General features: G+C 40.3%; 2 protein-coding genes and 1 non-coding gene across 4 annotated transcripts; 2 read left to right on the top strand and 1 right to left on the bottom strand.

Annotated features, from left to right (window-relative positions):
• Nucleotides 1–292: 292 nt before the first annotated feature.
• On the bottom strand, nucleotides 293–364 carry trnae-cuc (transfer RNA glutamic acid (anticodon CUC)). The gene has a single exon. It is a non-coding gene; the product is annotated as a tRNA-Glu (tRNA).
• Nucleotides 365–767: 403 nt separating this feature from the next.
• On the top strand, nucleotides 768–12,726 carry ice1 (KIAA0947-like (H. sapiens)). 2 transcript variants are annotated; one of them, XM_023964200.2, is made up of 20 exons: nucleotides 768–1,022; nucleotides 1,129–1,187; nucleotides 2,566–2,677; nucleotides 2,769–2,845; nucleotides 2,943–2,980; nucleotides 3,074–3,156; nucleotides 3,239–3,315; nucleotides 3,492–3,529; nucleotides 3,654–3,736; nucleotides 3,816–3,852; nucleotides 3,968–4,024; nucleotides 4,115–4,192; nucleotides 4,313–4,653; nucleotides 4,979–6,823; nucleotides 7,235–7,397; nucleotides 9,616–9,776; nucleotides 9,980–10,170; nucleotides 10,301–10,401; nucleotides 10,527–10,625; nucleotides 12,047–12,726. In XM_023964200.2, the coding sequence occupies exons 1-20, from the start codon at nucleotides 882–884 to the stop codon at nucleotides 12,223–12,225; spliced, it is 3,960 nt and encodes a 1,319-aa protein (XP_023819968.1). In that variant the 5' UTR covers nucleotides 768–881; the 3' UTR covers nucleotides 12,226–12,726. The 2 variants fall into 2 exon arrangements, with proteins under 2 accessions (XP_023819968.1, XP_078789416.1); XM_078933290.1 differs by lacking the exon at nucleotides 1,129–1,187 and having other exon boundaries at nucleotides 882–1,022.
• A 1,082-nt stretch (nucleotides 12,727–13,808) lies between these two features.
• LOC101163355 (terminal nucleotidyltransferase 4A) lies at nucleotides 13,809–22,624 on the top strand. Its single transcript, XM_004078021.5, has 13 exons — nucleotides 13,809–14,815; nucleotides 14,887–15,010; nucleotides 15,337–15,383; nucleotides 15,846–15,966; nucleotides 16,198–16,305; nucleotides 16,405–16,533; nucleotides 16,876–17,089; nucleotides 18,587–18,713; nucleotides 18,827–18,930; nucleotides 19,054–19,235; nucleotides 20,381–20,518; nucleotides 20,615–21,041; nucleotides 21,132–22,624. Exons 1-12 carry the CDS (start codon nucleotides 14,169–14,171, stop codon nucleotides 21,011–21,013), a joined length of 2,340 nt encoding a protein of 779 aa, XP_004078069.1. The 5' UTR covers nucleotides 13,809–14,168; the 3' UTR covers nucleotides 21,014–21,041; nucleotides 21,132–22,624.
• The last annotated feature ends 470 nt before the right edge of the window (nucleotides 22,625–23,094 follow it).

The following is a 23,094-nucleotide window of genomic DNA, read 5'->3' on the forward strand; positions in this document are numbered from 1 at the left end:
CTATTTGCATCTTCCTCTCTCTACTGTCTAGTAAAAAAATAGGAAAATAAAACGCAATATTACGATGACAAATATAACTTTTTCTATGATTTTAATGTGGAAAACCATGTGGTACCTCCAGAACAGTACAGTTTTACCTTGATTTTATAATTCTCAATATAGTTCTATAGTTCTTTAATAGTTTTGTGTAATACGACTTTTTGTGTTAAGTTAAAGCCCTAAACGTAACCCTGAGCCTTAAGCAAGCCATTTCTCATTTCAAAACTTGTGTCAAAAGCAAAACAAAAGGGAGTTCCCTGACCGGGAATCGAACCCGGGCCGCGGCGGTGAGAGCGCCGAATCCTAACCACTAGACCACCAGGGACTGTGGTGTGCAACATCAACGTACACATTAAAAACGAATACATATTTGGTTGGTTTGATGGAGCTAAATTTAGGAGCTATCAGCTACTAAGTACTTCGCAGAATCCTGTGGAAAAATCTTTGGAACATAGAACATATAATCACTGCTATATATTTCAACGTTAAAAATCGCAGACTGTTCGCATGCGTATGGATGCGCTAACACAACGGCGCCAACCCAATGGTAAGGCCACACAACGCCTGAAAAATAATCTTACATTGTCAATTAGAGAAGTCGTTTAAACATTCCTATTAATATAAATTATTTTTCATTAAGTACATTGTTAAATCATGTAGTTGTTCTACACAGTAAAACTGCTACTAAAAAAATAAATACCCTTTTTAAAAGTTTGGCATTTTTTAGGACTACACTTGGAAGGACCTGACTTGGGTCCTCAATCAACGTGGGGCACACGAAGATGTGAAGTTGTTTTGAACCTGTCGGAAATATTTGTACGAAGACACAGACCTTACTTCACATGTTGTATAAACAAGACTGTTTGTGTTTCGGTGAGAATTCCTGTGTTGCTATGATGCCAGGAGACACTCAGACCAAAACGGCAGAAACTGCCGCGGAGGCAACCTTTGGAAACTGTGGAAACTGCTCTGCTTTGCATCAGGTCAGACTCAGACACGATCAACAATGTTGGAAAGTAATTGAAATGTCCAGTAATTTACAGTTTTCTCAATGTTTATGTTATTTTTCCCCCCCATCTCTTTTACCAGAGTCTGACAGAATATGTATCGTCATTTTTGGCACTGAAACAGAAGATAGCAGTTTCGGAGTAAGTTTCAAGTTGTACCACGAATTACTGTTTTAGGTGTATTAAGTAAAAAAATAAATAAAGATGATGGTTTTTGCTACTTTCAATACTAGCATGTAAATTTTACATTATGGAGAAATTTTATCAGCAGAGACGGATTGCATTCTGGTATGTCGTGCATCAATGAATATTCCCAATACATCTGGTGCTTGTATAAGTTATGCCTTTATAAAATAAATACATTAAACATTTAAAGTCCCACTCTAGTCTGTGTCGTTTTCAGGGCTGCACGATATGAGGAAAACTCGCGATATTGGTGATTAATATTGCGATAACGATATAATTTGCGGTATATAAACAAATAACAAAACAACCAAAAACGTCATTTTCATTTCACTACAACAGTTTAAAAAATATACTCCAAATGACCCTTGTCGACGTAGGAGGCAAACATCAAACATAAAAGGGCTCATCTGATTGATCAACAACGTAAACAGGACCTTCTGATTGGTTAAATGCATGAAGGGATTTATTTCATTTGTTCAATATTTCAAGCTGCCATGAGTTTGTTTTAGCACATTTGTCATAACCATTTATTGCGATTTTTGGCGTCTTTTGCGGTATGCATATTGCACAGCTTGATGTCGCGATAACGATAAATTTGCGGTATTGTGCAGGCCTAGTCGTTTGCTAGGACAAAGTTTGTGCGGCAGTAGTAAATCAGAAATTGGCCTCTGAGTTGTGGGGGGACTGCAGGCGCGGAAGCAAGCCTCCACTAATTTCCCATCAACCCTTTGTTTACACTGTCTCCTACTAGTTTACTGTCCCTTACACCCCTAAGCTAACTTTAGTGCTGTAACAAAAGTGAGCGCTATCTGAACTTTTCAGTCGTACAGTTTGGAGCCAGATACCAGCTCAGATAAGGAAAAGAAAGGGCCTTAATGCATCTCTGTGACTACAAGTGGATGCGTCAGATTGGAGAGGAGCAGGAAGCCTTTGGCCCGCCCATTCTATTTGCTGCAGCCAAAAATAAGATTTATCAAACAGCAATTCTTTTCTTAACGGATCCATTTTGGGCCTGATTTGAATAAATAAACACTAAGAAGTGCAGTTTTAATCTTAAATTCGTTTTATATGGATCCTTCATCATAAGAAGGTGCAACAAGAATATGCTAAAAGCACCACAAATTAAATTTTTATTAGAGTCTGTCTTTAAATATTTACAGTTTTTTGTTTTAACCTGCCAGTCATATACCTAAAATTTGGTTTGATGCCATGTAAAAGACTTCCTATGGACATTAGCATATATGTTGTGTACCTGTAGTTGAATATTTAAAGAAGACTTTCAACAACTAACATCCACCAATAAATGAAAATAAAATCATTGAAACTTTTGCAGTGACACCATAAGGCTTCAACAAGAGCTAGAAGAGCTCCAGCTTAAATTGGTTACTTCGGAGCAGAGGATGGTAGATTATAAATCTCTGCAGACAGAGCTGGAAGAAAAGAGAGTGAGTATATACTCATTAATATTTAACTTATAGGCTACTGGAATGACGATGTCTGTAAATATATATAAATATATATTTTGTATATTTACAGGTTGCCCTAATTTCATATGAACATCTGTCTGAGAACATGGAAAAGTTAAACCAGGAAAACAGTAAAGCATTAACTAAGTAAGTAGTGGCCCCTTTTTATGAACAAGATTTTGCCCTCAATATATGTATTATCATTTTGGGAAAGCTGAATATTAATATTTGTTATATTTCTAAGCATTAAGGAACTAGAAGAACAGGTGAAGCATTTAAAAGGTAAGTTGAATTCAAATAAAATCATGTATATCTATAAAATGCATCTATATACATTTATACCGTCTATTTTAAATATGCTAACTGACTTTTCAGAGTGGAGTGAGGCTCAAGTGAATAAAAATGCATTACTGGTGACGGAGAAGGCAGCTGTCGAAAATGATTTGCGTCAAACTCGGGTAAAGCGGGGATTTGAAGACTCCAATTTTGAAGTAACGTAATCACAGTTCTTATGTATTCTTTTCATTTTTACCAACACAGGCATCCTTGGAGGAATACCAGGCAAAGGCAGACGAAGCAGAAAAATTACTGGAGGAGAATGCTAGCATGAAGAGCTTGTAAGACATCGCAGGATATCTGGATTTATTCATGATGCCTTTTGTGACCTGATACCCATTTGATTTCTTTTTTTTTTAATGTTTTGCACCAATTGCAATCGTCTACTATTAGTTTTGAACACTTAGATTGTAAAGGTTTGTATCTACCAATAGTGTTTTTGTTTTCTTTCCAACAGGAAGGACAGTCTTGAAAGTAAAGTTCAACTTCTTGAAGGTCGGTTCTAAAAATTTGATTCAAACAAATTCTAAGGTTCACATCTCATATTTAAATCTTTGATTGTGTAACACTTCTCGCTTTATTACTGAACTATATGTGTGTATTTTTGTTCTTGTTTCAGACTTAAGCTGTAGTCAGACTCTTCAAATTTCCAAACTGACCAGAGAAAAGGCCTCCCTGGAAAGAGACATTGATGACCTTCAGGTAGGGCTGATTGAAAATCCAGAGAGAAAAATGTTAGTTTAGCTGACTTTCACTTTTTTTCCTTCTAATTCTTTTGTAGAGGAGACTGAGAAAACTGGAAAGAGAACGGTGTAAAGGTAATGTTGCTATAAATATGTGTTCTATTTTTGCTCTGATGTGCTGTTTTATGGCCAAGTTTGCATTATTTAAAATTCTAAGGACACTGAAAAAAATACATTTATTTCTTACTAGACTACAGAAGCACATGGACTCAAACAAATGCACACAGGGAGCCGAAGGTTGACAAAGGTATGCAATTTGTTCCAGTTCATCTTTGTTTATGTGCCAAGTACACACACACTTACTCTTATTATTATTTTTGTGTGTGTACTTTTGCAGAAAAGCTTCGAATGCTGCTGCATGACATATGGACGTGTGTGGAGCCGAAAGATCCCGCAGGTCCGTTTTGCTTTCCAGGTGAGGCATTCTAAAATCTTAGTTTTGTTTTATTATTATAAGACTTAAAAAAAAAAGTGTTTTTCTTTTTGCGTTTGGTTTTGTCTTTTACAGTTCGCTGTTTTCTATCTATATTTGCAGAGTCCAGTTGCAATCGAGTTCCTCTTCCCTCCCCACAAAACCCACTTTTGTCAGCTGCAACATCGTTGCGTTCTCCTCAAAAGACCATTGAGTCCCGCAGCCACCAAGTCCGGACAAACGCTGCCGTCTCCCCGTCTAAACCACTTTCTCAAGAACAGAACCATGACAAGCTCCAAGATTCTCTTTGGAGCTTATGTGGCCGGAAGAGAACGAAGACCAACACAGTCACAAAGAAATCTTCCAAGAAACTTAAGGTCAAAGAGAGCTTTGAAATGACCGTGAAAGAAATAACAGAGATGTTTAAACCACTGCCTCCTGTCATATCTCCTCTACTCATCTTGGTAAGAATTAGTCTTATTTGATATAATTGTTGCTTTAGTTTGAAAACAAATCTTTAGAGTTTCTGTATTTTTTATTTGTAAAGCCTGGCTGGAAAACTGTAAATCTAGAAAAGATGGCAAAACGTTACAATTACTTATTTATTTTCTATTTATTTTCTCCCATGAGCAACTTATTGATTTAAAATTCTTTTTTTGTTTTAATCTTAAAAGATGTTCATTTGAATTACAGACGTGACGTTGCAGTATTCACGTCTAGCTAAAGTTTGGCTGCTGTGACATTTTTGCTGGCTTTACCGTATTTTCCTCCTCCGTCTTTCAAAACAAGGACATGGAATCCATGGAAACAGACGACACGGCTAAAGAAACTCCCCCGGATGTCTCAGAGGACACAAATCTCCAGAAACACGAGCCGCTAAATGTCGCATCATCCCCGAAAACCCACATCAATCCAAACCATTCTGCCGTTCAGGAGGACGGTGTGGACCCCATGGAAACCACGACCCAGGAACGCCGAAACATTGAGGATAAAAAAGAAGCGGAACAGAGCGGCGTTGCTGAGTCAAACCATCAACCGGAAAAAGAGAATCCAACTCTTTCCGAAGACGTTGAGGAGGAGGACGTTGCTCCACCGTTGCAGGTGTCATCTTCTGCCACATCAGATGGTTCTGTGGAGGTTGGAGGTTTATCAGTAGAACCACATGCAAATACTCACTTAACCAACAGTGACATGGTAAATAAGAACTATGAGAAAAGCCTGGAGATGGATCCAGAAGAGAGCTTTTCTGCAGACAAAGTAGCCTCTTCAACCGTCGACACCAAAACGGACGATCGTGTATCAACGGAGACGTGTCCAGCATTGCAGGAGAAAGACAACTTCCCTCCTGACCACCACTATGAAGAGTCACCTTCAATTTCTGAATCCTTTGAGGAAACAACCGTTAGTTGTAAATCTTTACAGGAGAATACACTTTCTGTTTGTGGACAGTCGAGTCCTTCATCCCTTCTGGCAAATTTAAAGCCGCAGATATTGGAGCCTCAGGCATGTTTGGTCAAATCCGATAGTCCTAATAACTCCAGAGGCATTTCTGCTGATAAAGGGAGTCCTGTTTCGTTTATGGACTCAAAGGACATCGTCAAAGAGGCTGATGTTCAAGAGCTTCCTCAAGACACTGCCGATGCAGCAAGGAAGAACTCATTCATCAAGAAGAGCGACGCCAAGAAGCGACAAAGAGTATGCTCCGAGTCGAGTCCATCTGCGCCCCAATCCCCAGAATCCATCGGCCATCTTTTCATTGAAATGGGTCCTCCTCTTCCTCCTGTCTTGACCCCCCTGAAAACGCCTCCAAAGCAAGGCAGGTCAATCAGCCCGAGGCATGCCATTGGAAAGCTTTCATTTCCATCCCCCAGAGATGAGCTGGCATCTCCTCACACTCCTGTCCAGACCCACTTAACTCCCAATCCCAAGCAGTTGAACAGTCCAATCCCTTCAAACGGAGTCCCTTCCTCGCCGCTACAGTTCGGCTCCGCAACTCCCAAACACGCTGTGCCGGTTCCTGGTCGCTTTCCCTCAGCATCCGTCAATTCCTCTTCATCGTCCTCTACGAATTCCTCTCAGGAGAGCTCCATGAGGATTCTGGACACCATGTATCCGGATCTGTCAGCCCGTGGCCGTACTCTGAGTATCCTCAAAGGGAACGTCAACCTTTGCCCTTCCGAAAACAGATCATTACCTTCCTCCTCTGACAGCCAGTCATCTGGCTTCAACAGCTCTGCTTCCACCGCTTTCACAAAGACGGACACAAGGGGAGACAAAAAGCCGGCCGTCCATTTGTCTTCTCGGTCTCTGCCTACAGCCAGTAAACGTCTGAAGCTTGAGAGCAGCTCTCCCAGCACCGAATGTAAGCAGACGCCTCCGGTACCATCAAACGGAGAACGGGAAACGACCTCACCAAACATTCTGGAGCCGAAGCAACCGACTTCTCCGTCCACAAAACCCAAAGAGTCCTCTGAAGAGAATCTCCTCACTAATGCTCTACAGAAGATCGAGAAGCAGTGCTTTGATGTGCTGCCTGTTGTCCAGAGTCACCTTTATGTAGGAAATGTGCCTAAAAAGCCCGTGCTGAGAGATGAAGAGAAGGAGGTCATCTCTGACATTTGCCAGCATAGTTTGGTGAGTTTGACTTTATTTTCCTTATTTATTATTCAAAAGCCCTAAAAAAAAAGTCAAACTAAATCATTTGTGACTTAATATTCCACGTTTCAACCGTTTTTAGGTGGTGAAATCCTATAGATTCAGTATTCTTTTAAACGATTTATCTTGTACATGAATATTTCCAGGATTAGATTGAAGTCTTCCTGTTTTAGTCTGTCAAAAAGACTTAATTTGTTATTCTTTTAAAAAGCTAGTGTTGATTGAGCACATGTTTAATTTCTCCCCAACTTGAGAAAAAATTTAACAGAAAGAGGAAACCGTGTGCCGATATTATTTCCTATTTTTTGGTTTGTTCTTTTAGCTTTTGGCGTTATATTTTTACAGATCACATATTTATGTCGTTCTCACCTATTTCTATTGAACTTGCAGTCAGATGACATGACCCGGGCCATCCTGAACAAGCTGAAGGCTGAAAGAGATGCCCTCAGCTCCAACCACACGCAGGCGCTCTGCCGAGTCTACACAGGAATCTGCAGACAGAAGGGAGACTGGGAGAAGGCTCGCATCCTGGCCTACAGCGTTCTCCTTCAGGGTTAGTCAGCGTCTTCGACTTTGAACTCGCATGAAACAAACTATTTTAAGGGCTTTCTCAAAGTAATTGAGTCGTTGAAAAAGCCACAAATCTAGAACATACTGTAGGTGTGAAAATAAACTAGACTTTTTGGCTTGAATTTAAAAGGTACCTTAATTAAAGATGTGTCAGTCACACAAAGGTGGAAGTGAGTCATTAGACGTAGTCTTAAAAAGATAAATTATGTTTCTTCAATCTTGTGTGCACACATTTTTATAATCGTCTTCTTAAAACTGAAAAAAAAAAACGTATTTCCACCAAATAAAAAATTTTAAAAAACCCGTCACTAAATTTTGTATTTATTTATTTATTTCATTTGGATGAAGCCAGAGAACCCTTGTGCTGTCTTATGGGGTCCAGATGACCCCACCCTTACATTGACGTGTTCTCCCTACCATGACAAAGGTGGATGAAGATGGAAAGATTTCATGTAATCCATGGACACCAGTGAAGAACACAAATCATTGTAGAAAAAAGGTTCAGAGCACTGTCTAGTGGGTCTAGATCAGTGGTTCTCAAATGGGGGTACGCGTACCCCTGGGGGTACGTGGAGGTACTGCAGGGGGTACGTGAAGCTTTTCAAAATATCTATCTAAATCAGTAGGCTAATCCTAATAATAAATCTTGAGAAAAATTATTTTGTAAAAAGTTCGATGAAATATAAATGTGTTCATGCACTGAATTTTATATTCAGTATTTAGTTTCAATATCCTTTGAAATAAAACTGTCCCCCCCCCCACACCAAGTTAGTTTGACCCACTAACGTCACGCACTCATCAACGGCCTGTCGTTACCGCAACACTGTAACTATGGAGACGTGGTTAAAGCGCAGCAGCCATGCAGTACAGATGGACAAGTGAAAAAGAAAAAAAAACAAGAGGCGACGAAGTCCAGAAAGTACATGGAAGAATATGCTTTAATGAGAATTACGTTCACGAGCTCTGACCCCCCAGGCACTGTGTTTTTTTTGCGGGGAGAAGTTAGCCAACGCTAGCATGAAGCCGGCACACCTCCCGTGGTATCTCACCACAAAACATGGATGTCACGTTGGTAAGGCACCAGAGTTCTTCAGGAGAAAACTTTCTGATTTCAAGTCATCCCAAGCCACAATGCGAAAAGTCTCCAGTACATCAGCCAAAGCCCTGGAGGCTTCTTATGCAGTGTCTTTGCTTGTTGCTAAAGCCAAAAAAACGTTCACCATAGCGGAAAACCTACTGCTCCCCGCCGCTGTGGTATTGGCCGAAACTATGCTGGACAAAAAAATCAGCGGATACATTAAAAACTGTGCCTCTGTCTTGACAATGAGTTTTGGCTGTGTGTGAGGCAGGAAACAGATTTTTTTATTCATATATATTTTTTATTTTATTTATTATTAGCAGCATTTTACACATTTGAGTTTTGACTGGTTTTATACCTTTTGGTGGTCAACGTCTTCTGTTTTTCTTTTTTGTTTGTACATGCAATGTTTGCCATATGAATGTTTTTGTCAGGTTCACTGTTGTTTGGCTTGAATAAATCTGACTTTACAGCACTGTACTTCTTTTTTTTCCAAAAATGTTTTGCCCGTGTCAGGGGGTACTTGACTAAAAATATATTTCTAAGGGGGTACATCACTGAAGAAAGTTTGAGAACCACTGGTCTAGATGACCCAACTCCCAATGTTAAAGTGCCTAGGATAGCACAAGGGTTAATCGCTCTTGTCTGCTAGCATGTTCAATCCTGCACAGCATTAAAATAACAGCTGTGAGAGTTTGATTTTTTTGTATGGTTCTGTTGAATTTATTGTCATGAAAAGTTTGGTTTTATACATCTAGTGTAAAAAAAAAAAGATAAAACAAATTGTAGGACTACAGGGACACCGTTGAAATGAAACTCACAACATGTCTCTAAATTCATATTCTAAAACTGATATGTTTTCATTGCTGTTTACTGTTTTGGTTCTCCTCTGTGTTATCTTTTGTGTTATTCTTTTGTTACGTTTTGGTTTATTTGGTCTGCAGTCTTCCTCAAAAGGGTTTCGCACTCATCAATAATGAGGCAGTGAAACCCTGAAGAGGAAAACCATCAAACAACAAATCAAGATCCTAATTGTTTTGCAATTGGTAGGCACAGTTTGTCATGGATCAGTGGGGGCCTACAGATGCTCATAACTTCCTTCTGCTCTTATTTTCTTTTGCAGATTTCCCAGATTCCGCCAAGCTGATTTTGTTCATAGTGACAACGTGGCCCGCTGTTCTTTCACACGCCAGCTGTCTGTGCCAGGCCATTCACATCGTCTCCAAACTCCGAGCTCAAGAAGGGGTTCTCAGCTGCCTCTCAGCGTTCCTCGACTGGGAGAAGGTGCTTTTAGAGTTTACATTTCTCACATCATATTTACTTTGTAGCCCACACTAATCGTGTCTAGCATGGTCTCTTAGAAAGACATGACATTATCTGAATTGCTGCAGATTCGCTGATGTCAGTTTTTTGCTTTAATGCTTATTTGAGTTTTCTTAAAATAAAGAAGTGCACCAGCATCTAAAACCTGTCCTTTTGCCATGTAGAATCCTCCCTTGGACATTGAGCAGCAGATCTCCAGATCATTGTCTGAACTGAAGTCCGGGTCAAAGCAGTCTTTTGTGAAGCACAGTCGTTATGGAGAAGTCTTGGGAGCTGAAACCTGGGAGCAGGTTTATGCTTTGCAACTCTTATGCTCACACAAAAAGTGGAAGTGGACCTTTGAAAATGTATTGAGGTATGAAGTATTTTGTTTACACTTGAACATTTTTGTTCTTCTTGAAAAGTTAATTGTGCTTGTTGCAATTGAACATGTAAAATATTTAAATGGATCTAGTTTTCATTTATTTTTCAATGTATTTTGACAGTAAAGAGCTGTGGCCGCTGCTCAACCAGTGGGTGTCACAACCAAGGGATCAACAAGAGCCCGTCTCTGATATGACCGTTGCTGGTCTACTTCGACTCATTGGTCAGTTGTCTTCTATTTTACCTGAAATCTTTATCATAAACATTTGATAAATATTTCAATCATAAAAAGGCTTGTCAGTTATTTTTCCTTTTTGTTTCTTTTTTTTTTTTTTTTTCTTAAAAAAGGACTCCTTGGTCAGCTGGGCTTGAAGGAAAATTGTGTTTCCAGTGTGAGCAGTGTTGCCGCTGTCATCAACAAGTTTGGAAAGCATGGACAAAGAGAAGGTATAAAATTTAAAACTGAATCTAAAACTCTGGTGTCATTTTACTGCAGCTAATTCACAACAGTTGCAATTTGTCAAAAGTGTTGTCACACTGTCTGCTTAGTTGATAAACCTTTGAAAGTGTCTGCAGGTCTTCTGGATCCACAGCTGCACTGAAAAAGGGTTGCTGCTCGTTTCTTTCAAACACTTTTCATTTAGTCACTGACAGACAGGAAACAAGCATGAAAAACTGTAAATCAAATGAATTTTTGGTACAGACATGATCCTTTTTCTGGGTTCTGGTTGGCATGGTTTTCTTCAGAGCTCTACAGCTTAACCAAAAAGAAGTAAATTAAGTTAGAAGTAAACAGGATATCATAGAAACAGCCTCTGCTACGTCACAGATTGCTGGTTCTTCCCCTGTCAAAAATAGATTGCCCCGCCCCGTCACAAAGAGATGGTTCTGCCCCTATTACAGATAGATGGCCCCGCCCCTGTCACAAAGATAGCTCCGCCTCCATCACAAATAGATGGTTCTGCCCCTATTACAGATAGATGGCCCCGCCCCTGTCACAAAGATAGCTCCGCCTCCATCACAAATAGATGGTTCTGCCCCTATTACAGATAGATGGCCCCGCCCCTGTCACAGAGAGATAGCTCCGCCTCCATCGCAAATAGATGGTTCTGCCCCTATTACAGATAGATGGCCCCGCCCCTGTCACAAAGATAGCTCCGCCTCCATCACAAATAGATGGTTCTGCCCCTATTACAGATAGATGGCCCCGCCCCTGTCACAAAGATAGCTCCGCCTCCATCACAAATAGATGGTTCTGCCCCTATTACAGATAGATGGCCCCGCCCCTGTCACAAAGATAGCTCCGCCTCCATCACAAATAGATGGTTCTGCCCCTATTACAGATAGATGGCCCCGCCCCTGTCACAGAGAGATAGCTCCGCCTCCATCGCAAATGGATGGCTCTGCCCCTATTACAGATAGATGGCTCCGCCCCTATTACAAATTGATTGCTCCACCTCTGGCAAAAAAAGATGCTCCCCCCCTGTCAAAATGCTGGCTCCGCCCTGTATCAAATAGATGTCTCCGCCTCTGTCACAAATAGATGCTCCGCCCCTGTCAAAATGCTGGCTCCGCCTCCGTAGCAAATTAATGACTCCCTCTCAGAAACTGGTCTTAAATTTTTGAACGCAATGTCTTAAAGGTTTCCTAAAAGGTCTTACATTTAACTTAAAAAAATGTGGAGGAACTCTGTTAATGCTTAATTGAAGGTTTAGATACTGGAATATTAAATAAAATACATTTATAAAAATAATTGTATTACATTAAAACCACAATTATTTTTGTAATGTTTGTGGTTCCACTCATACCTTGGAAAAACCTCTTTTTCTTACATGAAGAACTGACATCAGACTGTCTTCTGTCTGCAGGTATTCCATGGGAAGTCCAATTGGCAACCATCTACTGCGTTTATGAATTGTCTCCCTGCAACCCCAAACAAGCCCTGGATGCCCTGGCAGGGTGGAGAGGGGAAACAAAGAGCGTGCCTCCCGCTGTGACGAGTTGCATTAATCAGTTAGCCTGTATTTGTAGGCAGGTTAAGAAATGAAAACCTAAGTCTGCTACTGTTTTAACGTCCCCAAATTGTAGGTTTTATTTTTCACTGTTCAGGAAATAATGGCTAAAGTTTTTGTCTTGTTTTGTTGAAAGTCAGAAGCCTTATTCCTAGCGTTTTATAGTAGACAAAGTTGTTAAACGTATGAAGACACTTTTTTTATTCTCCAAAGTGTGAACTCTTCACTGTAGCAGTAAACTTGATTGTAAATAGAGATTTATTTTGGTTTCCTAAAATCTTATTTAATCCTGATAAAATGGCACTTGCACTTCCTTTGCACCCCATCCCTATTTTCTTTTTTGTATTTTTTTAATATAATGTACTCAGGAAAAAGTGTAAAATATTGTAGAAAAGGTAAATGTGTGATTAAAGTTTACTGTAAATACATATTTCAGATGTTGGAGTTCATGGACAAGAATTGCCATGGTGAATGTTTTGTAAATTTTTTTTTGTTTTGGTTATTTAAATTTTTTAATTAAATGGAACAAGATGCAATAATTGGTAATGTGTTGTTCGTATCAACATAATCTGTCTTTCTGTCTAGTTACATTTTTATTTTTGTCATTGTTTTTAAAACACTAAAGTACACGTTTAACTTTTTAGTATGTTTGCATTCAATGTAGTTTAATATCGAGAAATCTACATTTGAAATCTAACATAAATACATTGGTGCTGTTTACGACTGCAATCAAGATAGATTTTTAGTAAATTAGAAATCCAGGTTTTAGAGATCATACATGACCCAGTGTTATTAGTTTACAAATACTTCAATTTAATTTAGGACTAAAGTAAAAGCCTGTCCTAGAAATGGTCTTAATGCTAACCTCTGTCATTTTTCTGTTGCATTTAATCCAGTTTAAAGCAAAGTACTCTTAATTTGAAATCCAGAATGACTTCTTTTATTAAAAACAACCAGGGAGGCTTTTGGATTTTTAATTTTAGCACAGAGGTAGGAATACTGTTTTTCCTGTTTTTTTTTTTTTTATTTATTTTTTTTAATTTAATTAAGGACTTCAGTAAAAGCTTATTCTAGAAATGGTCAGAATGCAAACCCCCCATTTTAGAGTAGGAAACTTCAATTGAAATCTAGAATTGTTTTTATTAAAAACCATCTAGGTTTTGAACATTTTTTATTTATTTAACACATACATAAGAACACTTTACCTGTTTTTATTATTTAATTACGTAAGGAAATGGGTAAAAAAAAAAGAAATAAAATGGTCTGAATGAAAATGTCAGTTTAGAGCAAGAAACTCTTAATTTGACATACTCAAATGAAAGTAATTTCCTTATCAAAAACAACTACAGTGGCTTGTAAATTACGCATTTTTTTCTTTTTTTATAAGAGCACTTGTGCTACTGTGCATTAAAGTTTTATTTTAGGGACTAAAAAGCTACCCAAAAAATAGCTGTTTTTATTTGATATAAGGATTAGATTGAAAATCTTACTAAACAAATATTATTACTTTATTTTATAATGTTTTATCCCAAATAAATCTTTGAATTTGTAGTCAGAGGCTTTCTTTAAGTCTTTTTTTTTTTTTTAAGATTATTTTAATTTTCAAACGACACGCGGCAGACGTTTTGCTAACTTCCGTTCTCTGGGCGTTCCTCGGCCCCCGGGTTCCTTCTAGAACACGGGGCTCTGGTGGGGGTGTGTTCAGAGGTCCAAATCTTTAAAAACCATCACTTTGACACAGACGCCGAGCCGGGCTGTTGGCTGCGCCATATTGGCCGTCTTCAACAGGGAGTGAAGTTTGCCAGCTGCTTGGTTAGACGGCAGCCTTCTCCTGGCATGAAGCACTCCGAAGATAAGTAAATTGTCGCCCTGGTATCCACCTGGCTGAATGCAAACCAAAAAAGCTGGACGTATTGCGTTTCTGCCATTTTTATTATATTTTTTTTCGGAGTGAAAAAGCTGTACTAACTCAAGCCCAATGGATCCCAGGACCACTTGGATCCAGCCAGAGCAGAAAGGACCGTGGATGCACTGGGAACCCCCCCGCGGCTTTGGACTTATCTCCGTGGACAACCACCACCATCACCACAAGCTCAGCTTTCTGCCAAGCGGCAACTCCCCGAACTGTCAGGGCGACCACAGAAGACGGACATCGCCGAGTGCCGCGTTTGAGAAGCCGTCGAGGCAGCAGGATGGTGGAAGCGACAGAGGAAGTGTTCGGAGGAAGGGCTCGTTGTCGCCGTCCTCGTCCTCCCTGGACTCAGAGGCCGAGAGCTCCTCGCCGAGTGGCTCGTCGCTTCACATCGACCGGCTGAGCCAGACGGAGGATGCGGGACAGCCGGTTCACTACGGCGAGCGGGAATTGAACGACGTCAACCTCCGGTTGCTGCCCCTCCACGGCGCCCAGCAGCGCTGCCGCAGCACCCGACACTCCGCCGGTCACACCCCCAACGGTGTGAAGAGCAAGCACCACCAGCATCACTTAAACGGGCGCAGGAGGCCACTGAATCGAGCCTACACCTTCCACGGCATCAACCCGCTCGTGCCCTGCGGCGTCAACGGACACCACGCGGATGCTTCGTCCAGCCTGTGGAAAAGCAGGCGGTACAGTCCAGGCATCAACGGGTAAGACCATAAATCAGCTTATTTCCTTTTCTCTCTTTTTTTTTTAACCTGTTCCAATATTTCTTCATCAGTCTCCATGAAGAAATATTGGACTTTTTTCACTTCATGTCACCAAAACCTGAGGAAGAGGCCATGAGAAGGGACGTTGTGAACAAAATCGAGGGGGTCATCAAGGATTTGTGGCCTACAGCTCGGGTGAGTAACACTACACAGGTGAACTGGGTTTGGTTCTGGTTCTGGGATGGATGCGGCAGTGGAATTTACTAAACAGGCAGAGAGAGCGGTACCAAAAAAAATACATCATTTTAAATACTTTATTTTTCCCCCCTCCCTCTCTCTTTCTGACAGCTGCTCCACACAATATTTTGGCCATTTAATTTGCAGAAAATCCCCATTACTTGTCCCATAACAAAAAAAATGTACATACAAATATGTTTTAATTTCCAGTGAACCTTTTTAACATTTCCACTATGGAAATGAGGAATGCATTAAAAATGATTTTAATATTGTTTTCCCTGCAGGTGGAGATTTTTGGCAGCTTTAGTACTGGCTTGTATCTTCCAACAAGGTAACATTATTTTTATTTTTTGTTTACTGCAAATGAATCCTGACATTAGCAGCTAATGTCTAGTTTTCAGGCTTATGATTTGCCCCTTGTTAAAAGGCTGGAGGTGTTGTGTTATATCTATTATGTTTTTGTAAATATTGCACTTAAAGCTATTAGAAGAGGGAAAAAAGGCTTTCATTTTCAAAAACATTTCACAATTCCCCCCAAATGTTTCAAAATAAAAGTCTGTATATAAGTCTTAAGACTTGGTGATCCTTCCAGAGAATTTAGCTGCATCTTCTGATTTTTATATATTTTTTTCATCATAAAATTAATTCACTACTAGCTTGTTCAGAAGTGGTGCAACAGCTGCCAGATGCCATTTCTTGATATTATTTTTTTAATCGAGCACAAAAATCAATATCCTTTTTCCAGTCTTCCCTGCTTTGAGTGAAGCTAATAGCCGGCTGCTTTTGCCAACAGTGACATTGACCTGGTGGTGTTTGGCAAGTGGGAGCACCCCCCTCTACAAGAACTCGAACAAGCGCTGAAAAAATGCAACGTGGCCGGCCCCTATCCTGTCAAAGTACTCGACAAAGCCTCGGTGAGCCATGCAAAGGAAAACCAGTGTAGCTTTGCAAAACTTATTCCAGCGCAAAAACCCATGGTGATGTCAGTGTAGCAGAAAAATCTGAGAAGTGTGTTTTGTGGTCCACGGTGTGTTGTATATTATTCAATTTGTCAGGAAAATGGCTCTGGGTTCTAATGGGTTTAGGTGCAGTAACCTGTTGATAAAACAATTGTGGTTTGTCTACTAAATCCCAACTTTCCTCAGGTGCCAATCATCAAGCTTACTGACCAAGAATCCAAGGTGAAAGTAGACATCAGCTTTAATGTGGAGACTGCAGTCAAAGCAGCACAGTTCATCAAGAGTTACCTAAAGGTTCGACACATACACTTTGATACCTAAATAAACCTTGTTTTGCTTTGTTCTCCATTTTTCATTCTCTTAAAGCAATGTCTTCCATTTTTGTTGTTGTAGAAGTACGCCGTTCTTCCACCACTGATCTTCGTTCTGAAGCAGTTTCTGCTGCAGAGAGATCTGAATGAAGTGTTTACGGGCGGCATCAGCTCCTACAGTCTCATATTAATGGCCATCAGCTTCCTGCAGGTACTCCAATGAGGGTTTTATACTAAACTAGATGGATTTTTAACTTGAATTGTCCTGCTAAGCTATATTAAAGTCACAATCTAATATGATCTGCTTTATCAGGGTCATTTAATCCATTTTTTTGTGTTCAAATGTAGATTAATATGGTCAATAAAATCTTTTCTGTAAAGAATCGATGAATTGTGTATTCACAGTAAAATGTGGTTTGAGGATCCCTTTGTCTTTTATCTGTTTCATTTGTCACCAAAGTAAAAGATAAGGCGTATCAAAAACTCAAAATGTCAGAAACTCAATTATGTCATCTATATGTCTCAAAGTTGGCTTCTTTGCCCTTCTGTTTAGTTGCATCCTCGGATCGACACTCGGCGGACCAATATCAACTTGGGCATCCTGCTAATAGAGTTCTTCGAACTTTACGGGCACGACTTTAACTACATGAAGACCGGGATCCGGGTGAAGAATGGAGGAGCTTACCTGTCCAAGGAAGAGATGCTGAAAACCATGGGGAATGGAAACAGACCCTCCGTGCTCTGCATAGAAGACCCAGTGCAACCAGGTAAAAGGCTATTGTATTTTCAAGGTTTTATTTTTGGACTATACAAGTCGCAGCAGCCAAAAAAATAAATGCGCAATAAAGGAGAAAAAAATTGCAACTGGAGTGTACGTCACACTTTTGGGAGAAATATAGCAACAAGAACGGACCTTTCATCCTGAAAGATGAATCATAGTTACGAATAACTGCACACTTCACTACCGTACGACATCAATGCTTATTTAGCTTCATGAAACTAGTATATTAGTGCAACTTGTGAAAAATGATCAAGATAAGTATCGCATAAAGAGCATGCCAACCCTCAACTAACATCTTTAGCACTTTAAATCTCTACATGCGTCACTTTGGAACAATTTTTCAGAGGCTGCCGTAATGCTACGTGCACACCGGGCATGTGACGCATGCTCAAGAACACGGCAAGAGCACATTCTCGATTGCGTGTTTAGTATATAGTGTTCACACAGAACTGTCGCTACCCGATACTAGTGCATGTCTGCAACCTACAGTTGGAAGAGGCTTGGTGCAAAATGTCCAAACGGTGCACATCTTGTGAATCTCGGCTCAGGCTTTTTCTTTGTCAACTCCATTCAAACTTTTCAAACGGATGGCACATCTTGCCTCCATACGTCACTACCAAAACAGAGTCCCTAATTGATCAAAGTTCCACCTAAATTGACCTTCAACCCGCATTAAATAGATGCATGATTTTTTTACGTAGAGCATTTAAACGGTTGTAGAAACTTGTGTAGGGATGCGTGAGTGCGAGAGTTTTGAACGCGGAAGCCCAAAACACGCGTTTACTTAGACTTTTAATTGGAAGTGGTAGCTTGAACGCGGTTTTGCCAAGGGCGGTGTAACCTGTGGCACCTGTTCATCTATGTTCATCTATGTTACTGTCAGTAGCAAATACTAATGCGCACACTTACAGTGCCCTCTAGTGGTTGTTTATTAAAAATCACACAAAGTTGCAAAGTCCGAATTCTTCCCTTACCCCTACGGCTTCTCTCTACCCCAACATTTAGAAAAATAGTGTCTTCAAATTCAGATGTTACTCCTACTTGATGACATCATCATCATCGGGGCTGCTAGCACTCGGAAATGCATAACATCGGGTTTATAACTTTATAAAGGTCACGGTAAAGCAAAGTAATGACTTACATTTGAATGCAAGCTTCTGTGCACCGGAGCACAGCCACGTGAAGAAAAGCGCTTCTATCTGCGGCACAATGCGACACGGAAAATCCTTTCAAACTATTTTGTACAATCCCACCCCTCCAAATGCCCCCACAGTTGAATGGGGCAGAGGAAGAATTCGGGTCTAAATTGCACCCTTCGCCAAACTATGCAAAAAAAAAAAACGCGACTTGTATCATTTGGTTATTAGAATTCTTTTTGGCAGTATTGAAAACAACTTTTCATTAGTTTCTGTTATTCCCGCTGTGAATAGTTTGCTTGACTGTTGAATTGATGGAGGCCGTGCTCCTCCTGTGTGTCTCACAGGAAACGACGTGTGCAGGAACTCGTATGGAGTTCTGCAGGTGAAGCAGGTCTTTGACTTTGCTTACATGGTCCTGAGTCATGGCGTTTCTCCTCTGGCGCGCGGATATCCCATCAAAGAGTATGACAGGTGGGTTCTCCGGTGCCAAAAGAAATAAATGCCATTGCAGTTACAGATGATGTTTTATGGAGAGTGAAAAAAAAAGAAACCTGGAATGTTCTTTTTTTTTTTTTTTGCTTCAGCATTTTAGGGCGAATAATCAAAATCAGCCCAGAGGTGCTGGCTTACAGGGAATGGACAATTAAAAAGTGGGGGGCCAAGCAGTATGGAAAAGTGGACAACCACGGCAAGTTTGGTTGAATTTCCATTTGCGGTTGTCATTTGAGATGTTTCAACATCAAAAATGTTTTACTGCTTCTGATGTTGTGTCTTTAAACGCAGCCTTCTGACTTTTCTGGGGGTGTTTTAGATGTAGAAGACTGTGAACAGGGCCTCGTCAGACTCCTGCTGGCTCAGGATCAGAGAGACACCTCCTCCCCCCTCAGTGCAGACTCCCTCTCACCCTCTCCAGTCTTTCTGCCCAGCCCTCAGGACCCTTCATCCTCATCCTCTACATGCTCCCCCTCCTCTTCCCCCTCTGGAAGTGACATGGTAAGGAAGTCAACACCTTCAACAAGTACAGGAAATACTAGAATGATCACATATGAACTTAAAGAAAACGTAGAAACGGTAGAAGGCAGCAAGAAAAGGAGCTGCAGGGTTTAAACGGGAATGATTTGCTATAGTCATTAAATGCAGTAGTTTTTATGTTGCACAATTGATGACATAAAATTTTCATTATAAATCCAGAAGTTGAAGCTTTTTTTTCTTTTTATCTGGAGGTTTATTCAGATTTTTGATTTTACAGTTTATTTGTTTCTATTGTATTTATTTTGAAAGTACTTTTTTCTACTCTTCAGTGCTCAGACAAAACCCCCAGAAATGTGGTTTTAGCCTTTACAGGCTTTTGTTACCGGGGTAAATTTCAAACCATAACATTTGGCTGTTTTTGATTCCATGCCAAGTGATCTATTCAAACAAAACTAAATGCAACATAATTCTAAATACTTGTTATAGTCTGGAATGTTTCTTTATCTGTGGTCATTTAAGGTACATTCAGATTGGACACATCCTGTTCGCTTTAAGTGAACCAGAGTTGGTTTTCCCTGATAATCCGGAACAAATTTTCAGCCTGAATACACTGAAGCGGACCCTGGTCTGGGACCAGGAACCGCTCTGGGATCCGCCTTTGGAGGTGGAGGTCTCGACTGAGCTTCGGTTAGCTCCCAGTTTCCTCAGTCTGAATAGTCTCTGTGCTCGGAGCGGATCAACTGGACCAAAATGGCCAGCATAGCCGGGCATTATGGGATGTGAACAGAGAGCTGTGGACAAACGCGGAGCAGCAATAAGACACATTAACTTATTGAAATTTAGTTTGATGAATGCAGGCTCATTAAAACCACTTGTAACGTGATCCACATTGCTCCTCATTGTTTTCCCAACAATCTACGTCATTGATTGGGGATCAGAGGGAGGGATCTATTGCTACTTTTATTTTATTTGTTAATGAAAAATACCTACATTGTCAGGCCACATTCATTAGTTTATATTGGTTTATACCATGAGTGGTCTGGTTTTCTTTTGGTAGGTTATTTTATAGGACGTGCAGTCAGGATATCTCTTAGGAGTGGCTTACAGTCTTAAGTTTTGTCAAATGTGCAGCTTTCTCAAAATGATATTTTTCATGACTTTCTCAGGAGTCTGATTCTCCACAAAGTGGCATCCCTGCTATTCGGCTTCATCCAGTCCCCCTGGCTTCTGTCCACGCCACCGTTCAGATGTCTGCAGAACAGAGGACGCCACATTCTGCAGGGTTTATCCACAGCCAGCATCAGGTTTGTAGAGTTTATCCTCCTTTTAGAACAATTTCCTTCCAATCGGAGACGTCAAGGAAAATAAAAACGGTTTGTCGCTGTTTCTCCTTTGTTCAGATGTCTTTTCCAGAGTGTGTTGCCATGCCCTCGTTTTACAGTGAGAACCCTCCCTCCATTGGTGGCGTTCACCGTCGCACAGCTCTGATCTCCCAGCACATGAGTTCTACAAGTCCTTTTCTCAGCCCCCTTCCCCATCCCCGGGTGGGGGAGCAGCACAACTGCCCCTACGCCCCGAGGTCCAGTTCTCAAGGTTCAAATGAACTGATGAATTCTGGGTTGAAGCACAATCAAGTCGGCAGCCTGCAGAGCCAAACCTTTCAAAACAACTTCAGTCCGCAACGCAAGTTTGTGTCCCAGAGTAACACACCAGGATCCAGCTTCAGGAGCCCGCACAACCGCAGCACCTGGCGGCGCCGAAAGAGGGACAGCCTTCCTGCTCTCAACCAGAGCGGATGACAGGACTCTGTGCATCTCATGTGGTCAGGTACAAACCCGACGATTTCTTCTTCTTTGAATCGCCTTTTAATCGTGCAAAAAATGTACCGATCAGTTCAAGTTGTCTTCTTGCTTGCAGAGCTTTTGAAAGTCTTTACAGCGCCACTGGAGTTGGCGGCCAGACCTTTCTCCTGTCGTACTTGCACCAGCAGAGCCTCGTAGACTGATGTGAGACTGGGCCTCCCTCACGTGAAGCATCGCCCTGTGAAGTATCGAAAAGTCAGTCAAACTCGAATATCTCAAGCAGTGTGCCATATTACTGTAGTGGTTCATCAAGGCTGGCATGTCTTGAAGCTCAAACTCGTGCTGAGCCGTTCTTATAAAAATGGAGGCTCCATTTAGTTTTTAATTCGACTCCAGTCCCAAGCTCTGCCTAGTTACCCTGTGGACTGATGCAAACCCTCCTTTTTAATCTATGCAGCCCTATGCTGACTGTTTTTGATGTGACTGCACAGAAAACATCTCTAGGGCCTAAACTGTGACAAGTAGTTGGAATGTACCACGTCTGTGTGCACGTTTAACTTATTTTATTTGTGTGTATTTTTTTTTTTTTTTGTCGTACTCCCTTTTTTCAGCAACTTGTATTGAATTTTTTCCCCACACGGACACCCTTTTTTTTTTTTTTTTTTTTTTTTTTTACTGCAAATATTAGCACATTTGTTGCCCTTTGTTTTGTGCAATAATTAATTGCTTTTATTTTTTGTTTTAATTGAACTATTTGGGCTCTGCCCGTAAACACTTTATTTTTATTTTCTGTGCAATAGATGGATTCTGTTACTGTATCCAAACTTTAGAACATCTACCTTTATGTCAGCACTTTAGTCCAACAATATTTATTGTTGTTTTTTTTTCTTTTTTCTTTTGAGCACTTCAACTGTAATAAAATTAGCAGGTGATCACATTCCTAACCCCTATGTACTACACCTCCCCCCCATTTGTACCTATTAGTTTAGGCTTTACTGTGCCGTATTTCATCTTGAGAAAAACCCTGTGAAGGAAATGTACATTTAGATGTGTGTGACACAGCTCACTACAGAAATGGTGCTACCTCTAACCAGCAAGTGTTCCCTTTCTGCCTTCTATCTTTTCTAATATACTACAGGAACATGCCTTCTAACCTGACAACTCAGCTTTATTATTATAATTTTTTTTTCCTGTACTTTCATCTGTAGGGATTTTTGGCATTTCTTTCAGTGACTTGATCAGCAGCAAACATTTATTTTAAGTCTGTGGTTCTCGGCATATGTATCATGTAAATTTAATAATTTTATGGTCAACAACTCTAATTATAAGTTGGTCATCAAAGGTCCTTTTTTTTTTTTTTTCTTTTTTTTTTTTTTTTTTTTTTCCAAATTGGTATTTATGACAAACTGTTTACATTGCATCTCATAAGAGGTTTTGACATTGGTAGACCCAGAACAACCTGTTTCAGTCGTGTACCAAACTCTACATACTGTTGACATCATACACATACGTGTAAATGAGCAGCATTAAAATGTACATGTCTTTATTTTTAAATGAAAGTCTGTTTTTGTTTTTTTGTTTTTTTTTTAATAAAATTTTAAATCTGAATTTTTTTTTGTGATTATTTTAAACTAGTGTATACACATTTTAAAAGATCAGTGTGTTGTTTAAAACGATTAATTATATGCTGTCTTTCATGGTTTTTTTTCAAGTGATTTCTAGGTTTGTTTAAAGGAAACACTCATCAGCCACTTTATTAGGCTCACCTGTCCCAACTGAAGTCCAGTTTCTGATCAGCCAATCGCATTGCAGCAACTTGATGCATTTTAGGCATGCAAACATAGTAGAGAAGATCTGCCGCAGTTCAGGCTGAGCACCAGAATGGGGAAGAAAGGTGCCAGACAGGCTGGTCTGAGTATTTCAGAAATTTCTGATCTACTGGGATTTTCACCCACAACCCTTTCTATGGTTTACAGAGAATGGTCCCAAAAAGAGGAAAATATCCAGTGAGCAGCAGTTCTGTGGGCGGAAATGACTTGTTACTGCCAGAGGTCAGAGGTGACTGGTTCCATCTGGAA

The sequence above is a fragment of the Oryzias latipes genome, chromosome 16, assembly GCF_053564925.1.
Source record: "Oryzias latipes strain Hd-rR chromosome 16, Olatipes_Hd-rR_3.1".
NCBI lineage: Eukaryota > Metazoa > Chordata > Actinopteri > Beloniformes > Adrianichthyidae > Oryzias > Oryzias latipes.